This window comes from Sminthopsis crassicaudata, chromosome 1 (assembly GCF_048593235.1).
Source record: "Sminthopsis crassicaudata isolate SCR6 chromosome 1, ASM4859323v1, whole genome shotgun sequence".
Lineage (NCBI taxonomy): Eukaryota > Metazoa > Chordata > Mammalia > Dasyuromorphia > Dasyuridae > Sminthopsis > Sminthopsis crassicaudata.
The window spans coordinates 13,924,047-13,932,519 of record NC_133617.1 but is presented as its reverse complement, the minus strand read 5'-3'; the positions used below and the strand labels follow the sequence as shown (position 1 = coordinate 13,932,519).

General features: G+C 63.1%; 1 protein-coding gene across 3 annotated transcripts in view; it reads right to left on the bottom strand.

The window, feature by feature from the left end:
* Positions 1–608: 608 nt before the first annotated feature.
* ASCC2 (activating signal cointegrator 1 complex subunit 2) overlaps positions 609–8,473 on the bottom strand; it is a 47,819-nt gene continuing 39,954 nt past the window's right edge. For all 3 annotated transcript variants that reach the window (XM_074294445.1, XM_074294425.1, XM_074294435.1), the window contains exons 12-19: positions 8,278–8,352; positions 7,413–7,596; positions 6,543–6,760; positions 5,409–5,528; positions 4,354–4,581; positions 4,100–4,202; positions 3,104–3,183; positions 609–2,919 (exon numbers count right to left, since the gene is read on the bottom strand). In XM_074294445.1, coding sequence (XP_074150546.1) covers positions 2,748–2,919; positions 3,104–3,183; positions 4,100–4,202; positions 4,354–4,581; positions 5,409–5,528; positions 6,543–6,760; positions 7,413–7,596; positions 8,278–8,352 — 1,180 coding nt within the window. In that variant the 3' untranslated portion in view covers positions 609–2,747. The remainder of the gene's footprint in view (positions 2,920–3,103; positions 3,184–4,099; positions 4,203–4,353; positions 4,582–5,408; positions 5,529–6,542; positions 6,761–7,412; positions 7,597–8,277; positions 8,353–8,473) is intronic.

The following is an 8,473-nucleotide window of genomic DNA, read 5'->3' as shown; positions in this document are numbered from 1 at the left end:
AAGGCGTGTAATATGGAGTAATATGGTAGCTGGACCTTGGTTTATTTATATACATGGTATATAAGATGGTGCTATAATACCGAACAATATGGCAGTTGGACCTTGGTTTATAAGAAATATAAGGCGTGTAATATGGAGTAATGTGGTAGCTGGACCTTGGTTTATTTATATACATGGTATATAAGATGGTGCTATAATACCGAACAATATGGCAGTTGGACCTTGGTTTATAAGAAATATAATATGGAACACGGTGGTTGGACTTTGGTTTACAACACGGCACAATGGGCATATAAATACACGGCACAGAACACGTACTGGAATATGGAATGATGTGGCACCTGGGCCTTTCTCCGATGACCAGGATGCCAGGGGGTTGCTGTACGGGGCACTGGCAGCAGCTTCCCTCTCAAACACATGAGGTTCCCGGGCTGGCCTGGTGGATCCCCGAAGCCCCCTCCTACCCTGGACAGGGCACTGGATGTCTCCCCCCTAGGGCTGCTGTCTCTCCCACCCCCCTTCACGACCCATCTGGCCCGGGGGACCCTGGGAGGGTGGGCGCCCACGGACAGGAAGGAGGGGGAGCAGACGAGGCCTTCTCCTACAGCTCAGTTCATCCACCAAATGTTTATTAAGCCCTTAACCTCGTGCAGGGTGGGCCTGGCCGGGTGCTCGGGGCAGTACAGGTTAGGGAAGACACAGAGACAGAGTCCCTGCCCTCGTGGAGCTTACAGTCTAGCAGAGGGTTAGAAACCATGAGAGGGGAGGGTTCTGTAAGTGCATCAGAGAGTTACAAAGTGCTCCGTGAGGGGGGCAAGGAGGGGAATCAAGATGGGCTTCCTGGTGGAGGCGTGTTGGAAGTAGGCTTGAAAGGGAGGGTCCGAAGTCAACAGGCAAAGAGAGGGAAGACATTTCCAGCATCAGGATGGTTGTGAGCAAAGGCACAAGTGTTTTGGAGGCAGCCACCTGTGAGTCAGGCTGGAGACCCCCGGGGGAGAGGACAGGGACGGGATGGAAGAGGCCAGCCGGAATCCCCCCTCCAACTTGCACCGACCGCCACGACCGCCTCTCGCCCCCTTTTGTCTCTAAACTGTCTGCACCGACCACTGGGCCTCCACGGCCGGCCCGGGGCTTAGAGGTCTTGGGCTGTGAGGGGCTGAGGATGCACCCTCGAGAGTGAGTGAGCGAGCTCCGGAGCCTGGGTGACTGACCTCCACCCCGCCCGGTCCCCCGGCTAAGCTGTAAACTCGAGGGCACAAGCTACGGGCTTGGGGCCCCCCCCAATGTGTCCCTAGCACAGTGGTACAGAAATAGGAGCTTGGAGAATGAGTGCAGGTAAGGGAGGGGCGGGACTGGGGGAGGGTCAAGACCAGGGGTGGAAGCTACAACGATGTTGATGGATCCATCCTTTCGCCGCCCCCCCTCCCCCAGATCACCAAAGTGCTCTGCCAAGGGGCCTCGGCTGGAGAGATGTCGCTCAGTTCCACGCTGAGACGCTGGAGGGGAACGGGCCCCGCCGGGACAAATGGGGGGCTGCCCGCAAGGGGTTGGAGATCCCCCAGCACTTCTCCCGCACCCTGAGTGGCGCGAACACGGGACGATGCGGAGAGGAACGGCCATCGATTTCCACTTGTGCGGCCCGCTCGACACAAGCCATCCGTCAGGGCCCACCGGCCTCTCCAGTTAATGGGCTCCTCCCGGTCGGGGGAGATAAATCGTCTTCGTCCGGGACGATTTGTCAGAGCCGGGCTGGCCCGGGCCACCAGAGCGGCACTAATGGAGTTCAGTCAGCGGCCGCAGCCGGAATCAGCTCCCAGAGACCCTCGGCCTCACGGGGGCCGCGGCCGCAAACCCTGACCGGGTGATTTACTACCAGCTGGGGCCGGGGCGCGGAAGGTGGGAGCGGGCTGTGATTTGTGCCCCGGCCCTGCAGTCAGCTCCCGCAGACAGGCTGGCAGGGGGAGGGCCGGCCTGGAGGGGCCGCTTTGTTCCCAATCACGGCGTGGGGGGGTGTTACTCTCTCCGATTCCCTCCCGTCTGCTTTCCGAGGGGCTGGAATGCCAAGAGCCCTGACCTGAGGATGGAGGGGCCAGGGTTCCACTCCAGCCCTGAGACTAACTCAGAGGCCGTCTCCTCCCTCGGGGGCCTCAATCTGCTCCTCTGTAAAATGGACACAGGGTCACCAGGATGACTGAGGATCAAACACAGGAGACAGGAAAGGCTTGAGCTCACCGTCGCCCACGGCACGGACACGAGGGACGGGCGGGAGGGAGTCCGTGGCCACCGGCAGATCCAGGAGCTGGAGAGCGGGATGGCAGGGGCCGCTGGCCCTGCTGGACAATGCCCAATGGCTTCGGAGAGTTTATTTATGGGTCTTATGTACAGAATGCTCGCCACGCTGGGAGAGGAGGCCCAGCTGTGCCCTGCGTGAGGAGGGGGCCCTCCTCGGGACTGCCCGCAGCACGGGCTCGCCAGCCTGGAGTCGGGTCACCGGGGATAAGGCACTCGGTGGTCAGAGGGAAGGGTCGTGGCGTCGGCCGCCGGCCCGGGCTCACCTACGGGCGGAAGGCCCTCCTCCGGGGCCCGTGCGGCTGACACGTCACGGAGGGGAAGACAACGAGCTCTCTGGCCTCAGGGTCGAGGGACAGTTGGTGGGGAGGCCCGCAGGAGGGTCGGGATCCCAAATGGCCCTGGGTCCTATGCTTTGGCTAGAGGGGAGGGGAGAGGGGGTAGGAGGAGGGCCGCTCTCAGGATGGGATCATGCCCTTGGTCCTCTTCCTGTCCGCCATGAGCCGCCGGTTGTGATTGGCCCTCGCCCCCTTGTTGGCTTCCTTCCTCCGGCGTTCCTGGGTGGTCTCCCGGCTCTGCCCGTGCCCCCGTGGGTTGCCGGTGACTGCTGAAGAGCCATCGTGCCTGTACCTGGGCAAGAAAGGTGCCGTCAGCCCCTGCCCTGGGGGCCCATGGTGGGGGAGAGGGGTGCAGGTCAGAAAGGGGGGGGGCTTGCCCCGGCCAGCTCCCCCTCCCCAGGCAGGCGGTGCCCGCTCTGAGAGGGCCCCAGAGGGAGCCCGGGTCACCTCCCCTCCCCCCAGCCCCGGTGGCTCACCCTTTCCGGGCGAGGTAGGCCATCCGCTGGGCCTCTGCGCGCTCCCTCAGCACTGCTGGGTCCTGAACAAAATGATCCGGCTGCGGGGGGAAGGGGACACGGTTTCAAGCCATAAAACAGGACTTCTTCCTGGCATGAGGCCATTAGCCACAAGTGCCCCGGGAAGCCCAGGACCCCCAGCAGATCCCCAGGACTGGGATTGAGGGCTCTGTTAAGACCTCTTCCTCCTTCCCCTGCCCCCACCCCCATTCACAACTTTTCGGTACCGAGAGGGGAAGTTACTTAAGGGCCTGCTTGTGAGAGCCCTGGGAGCACCCCAGGCTTGGGCCTCCAGGAAGAGGCTCCAGACGCGGCCGGAGGCGGGGGGAGCAGCCCCCCCAACCTCACAGGTCAGAAGCCCAGGAGGGACCCCGGGGCCGCTCATTTTACAGATGAGGAAACCGAGGTCTGGAGGCCTTTGGCCAGAGCCGCCCCGCCGCGGGGAGCCCCCCTCTCCCTTGTACCTCATAACCCCCTGGGAGGAAAGGGCCCCGATTATCCCTGTTGACACAGATGAGGAAACCGTTAGGTGAGTAAGCGATTTAAACCGAACAGAAGCTGGCAGGGGTCAGAGGTGGGAGCCGAGCTCGGCCTTCCCCCCCAAAACGAGACCAGGTTGGTGAAAGTGCTCAGCTGGTGTTTGGCACACAGTAGGTGCTCAATCAGTGCTGACTCCCGTCCCACCTTGACCCAGCACGGAGGATCAGGTCCCATGGCAGCACCTTGGACAACGCTAAGGGTCCCTCCCCGCTACCACAGGCTGTGCGCCAAGGGGCCGAGGTCACCGGAGGAGTCAGACATCAGGGGCTGGGGCTCCCTCTGGGCCGTGCTCCCTGTCACAGAGCGCCCCTCCCCCATGATGCCCATTCCCCTGAGGGAGAATGGCAGAGCCCGAAGGGTCCTCAGGAAGCCTCCATTTTACAGCGTTGATGGCAGAAGCTCAAGAGGACAGGGTACCTTGGGGCCTTCTTCTTCAGCCTCTTCCTCTTCCTCCTCCTCCTCCTCCTCTAGCCCCTCATGAGGTACTTTGGTTCTCAGCACCTGGGGGGTGGTGAACGGCCTGAAGGGTGTGAGAGAGAGACGCGACAGTGGTCAGTCCTCCCGGCCCAAGGTCCTTCCCCAACATCCTGGCTCCCCCTCATCAGTTTACCCCTCCACCCACCTCCCTCCGGGCCCCTTCTGGCTCCCCTGCCCCCGCCCCAGGGGCTCACCTGCGCGTGATGAGCTCGTCGTCGGAGTCCGCGTCATTGGCGCCCACCTGGTTGCCGTCATAGGTATCGTCGTACTCATCCTCGTAGTCATCCCGGCCAAGCAGGGCCTCGGGCCCCCCCGCGGCCACCGTCACCTCGTCCACCACCACGCTGTACTGGTTGTAGCGCTGCCGCTGCTCCTGGACCACGCGCTTATCGTTCAGCAGGCTGCGTGTGTCCTCCCCCTTCCTGTGGGGGGAAGGAGTGGGGGCTGCCGGCCAGGTCCCCCCCACAGGGGTCCAAGGAAGCACGGCGAGACGGCCGGCCAGGGGTGAGGGAGGGGAGAGGGACGGGGGTCTCAGGAGGGCAGGGGCTGCCCACTGGTCACCAGCCAGGGCGGGGAAAGCCACGGAGCCTCTGGGTGGTCCGGACTGCTCTGGGTGTCAGCTGCTTCCCTCCTTCTCCCTCTGTCTTTGTTCTGTGTCTCTGTTCTGTTTCCCTTTTCCTGTCTCTGCTCTCTCTGTCTCTGTCTCTCCATCTCTGTCTCTCTCTCTCTGGGACCTGCCCCATTGGGGCACAGCCGCCAATCTGGGATAAAGGTCTCGGGCCGTGGGCGTGCTGCCACGGGAGTGATCAAGCAGCTGCCCCGGCCGCTTCCTGCCCGGCCGGCTCTGCCAGGGCTGGGCCAGAGGCACCTGAGAAAGGCCAGGGCCTTGGCCGCCTCCTCCCCAGGCAGAGCCCTCAGGTGTCCCGGGGCAGGCCTCTCCTGGGCCTCAGAACCCTCCTAGCAGCCCCTTCACTGGCCCGTCGGTCAGTGCCTACTACGTGCCCGGGCACACACCCGGCCTTCTAGCCCAGAGGCAATCGATGGGCAGACGGGTGACTGGCAGAGCGGGGGAAGGGCCGCCCTAGCAGTAGTGAGCCCCCGTCTCTAAGACACCCATCGATCCAGAGCCGAAGGGATCTCAGAGGTCAGCTGGGCCAACCCTCCTTTGTGGATAAGGAGACGTGGCAGGGGTCATGGGGCCGGGCTCCCCCACACTGGGTCCCCCCTTCTCAGGGACCCCTCCCCTCACCTCCTGCCTTTCTGCACTCGCGACAGGTCCACTGTGTCTCGGCTGAACACGTCAAACTCATCGTTCTGGAAAACGTTGTGGCGGGAATTGACCAGCGGGGTCGGGCCTGGCTGCATCTGCCTGGGGGAAGAGAGGGCCCATGGGGGCTCAGAGGGGGCCCAGGCTCCCCCTCCTGCCCCGTGGCCGCCACTTCACCCTGCGGAGCCACAGACTCTGAGACCCCCAGGACCAGGGCCGGAAGGCAGCCAGCACCTGCTCTGCCATAAAGCCAGGCTTCTGCCGCAGGGCAGCTCGCCCGAGCTCACAACTGGAGGCCGCGTCCCATGGCCAGGCCCCGAGGGGCTCTCCTCCACAATAAAGTCTTAATGAGAGGTGTGGGACAGCACGGGAAGGGCCGGGGCTGGGGACAGACGGCCTGGAAGCTTCCCAAGAGCCGATCCTGGGCCCGCAAGTTCCACATACCCATTTTACAGAGGAGGAAACAGAGGCCCACAGGGGTGAGGAAGCCCACTCAAGCTCTCAGGGCAACGAGTGGCAGCTCAGACCCCGGGCCCCTGAGCCCCAGGCCTGCCCCGCTCCTCGGGGAGGCAACAGGGAAGCTGAGCTCAGGAAGGGGGGCAGTGGGGGACACGTGACGCTCCCGAGTGGCTGCCCTGTGTGGGGCGGAACCTGCCAGCAGCACCGCCGGGCCCATTCCTGAGATGAAGAAGCCAAGGCCAGGGAACTCCCCATCCCGGAGGTCTGGCAGACAGCTCCAGCCTCGCTCTTCTCCCCTGGGGCCCCTCAGGGCCCCTCCATTACCAGCCGAGGCCCAGAACCTCTGCCTGGAACCCTGACTTTCGGGCCCCACACAACACACAGGGTGACAAAGACAATCCATCTCAGCGTGGTCAGAGCCAGCTCCAGGCCCCGGGGGCGAAGAAGCTGAGCACGATGGTCTCTCTGGTCCCCTCCAGGTCTAAGAGTCTTGGAATCCGCATCGGGGGTACCGTGTACCAGGGCAGCCCCCAGAGCTCCGGAGGGGCCCTTCTGCCCGGACCAGGAGACCCTTGCCCAGTCATTGCTGCTCCCCAAGCCAGACCCCAGGCTCTGACCGGTCGCCCCCTCGGCCCCCCCACTCCCTCCCCCACACACCTGTTCAAGGAGCGATCCAGGGAGCTCAGGGCCGGAGCCAGCCCCTCCTCCAGGATGTTGTTGATCACCTGCTCGGCGCTGTAGTCGTAGTGCTCCAGGCAGGCCAGGATGAAGCCCTCGCCCAGGTCCGGCAGCAGGTCCTTCACCTGAGAGATCAGGGAGTCCAGCTCCACCCCAGAGATGCGGGGGGCGGGCATCGCGGCTGCAGCGCCAGCACACTGTGGGGAGACGGGGGGATGAGACGCCGGCTGGGGCGGCCAAGGGGACCCCGGCTCAGTCGAGAAGGTCTCAGCCAGCAGGGACCGCGTGAGCCCCGTGAGCCCCATGACCAGGTCCCGCTTTCCCTTTCCCTCATCTGTAAGCTGAGGCACTCGCGCAGCATCCTGGCCAGGGACTCGGGGGAAGCTGTGGCCTGCGGGGCCCAGCCCGGAGCCGGAGTTCTGCCCTGATGGCAGACCCTCCACGCAGATGCTGGAACAAGGGGCCTATTCCAAAAGGCCTGTGACCAGGTGGCTTGGGCCCAGGCTCCTGGAGGCCAGACATGAGAAACTGTGCAGAGATGGGCGATCTCCCCTGCAGTAACTCCAACCCTCTCCCAGGGCCTCCCTTCACTGGGCCTCAGTTTCCCTTTCTGTAATTAGGAGGATCTGCCTTAAGTTCATAATCCACTGATCCTGTGAGACACAAGGCCCTTCACTCCCCTGTTTCTTCATCTCTAAAATGGGCTCTCTGGTCCCTGGGCATCCTTGCTCTACTTGTCACAATTTCTTTGGGTCCCAGTTTCCTCTTTAGAGGAGGGAGCTCCCTGAAGATTCTGGCCAGGGAGAGCAGCAGAGGCCGCCGGATGGGCTTTCCCGGCCTCCCACCCACCTCCTCCTCCTCCTCCTCCGTCTTCAGGCGTGTTGGGGCTGCTCCAGGGCCTGGCTCTGGGCCTGCAGGCTGCTCGGGAGCCTTGGACGGTGGCGAGTCCTTGACCATGGCAGCTTTCCTCCTGTCCACCCCTTCCCAAGCGCCTTCCACAGCCTGCAGGATGTAGGTGGTCCGGGTCTCGTCCCTGGGGGGCACTTGTTAAGGGCATCTGTCCCACTGTTTCCTCAGGGCTCAAGGGCTTGGGCACACTGGGCTCCTATGTAGGTGGTCAGGCTGCTCAGGGGGTAGAGCAGTGGGCTGCAGTTAGGAAGGCCTGAGTTCAAATTTTATCTCAGACAGTTAATGCTTGTGTGACCTGGAAAAAGTGGTTACCCTGTTTGCCTCAGTTACTTCCTCTGCTAAATAGGGGTGACAATACCCCCCCCCACCTCATGAGGTCGTGGGACTCCAAGGAGGTCATATGGGTCACAAACTCTGCAATCCTTAACCACCATCGAAAAGCTGCCTACTCTGGTCCTTCAGTCAGCCATACTGGAAGTGTTCCAGCAGGGCCCTGCAGGAGGGACAGCTGCCAAGCAGGAAGCAGGAAGCCCACTGGCAGTAAGGAGCCAAGACAAGCCCCCCATTATGGTCAAGCCAGGAGGCCGTGGCAGAGGGCGGCCTGCGCCTTTCTTTTCTGACCAAACCACTCAGGGGCTCTGGACGAAGGGCTGGCTGTTGCCCGGGCGTCTGTACAGCGGCTCCAGCCCGACGCGGTGGCCTCCACTCACTGCCCCCATAGCGGTGGGCGTCCAGAGCTCGGCCCGGCTCTCCATGGGGTCCCCGCCCTCCCGGGATGACCCTCCCTCTGGCAGTGAAAGGATACAAGGCCGAAGACGCCTGCTGCAGCAAACTCACGTCGTCCGCCACCGGGAAGAGCTCGTCGTAATCTCGGAGAAACCTGCCAGGCCCAAAGTCCGGGTGACCAGGGAGGTGAGAATCCGGACACCAGCACACAGACTCGGGGGTCTAGAGACCCTGAGCCAGCCCCTCCCAGGGCCCACCACAGGACTCCCTCCTAA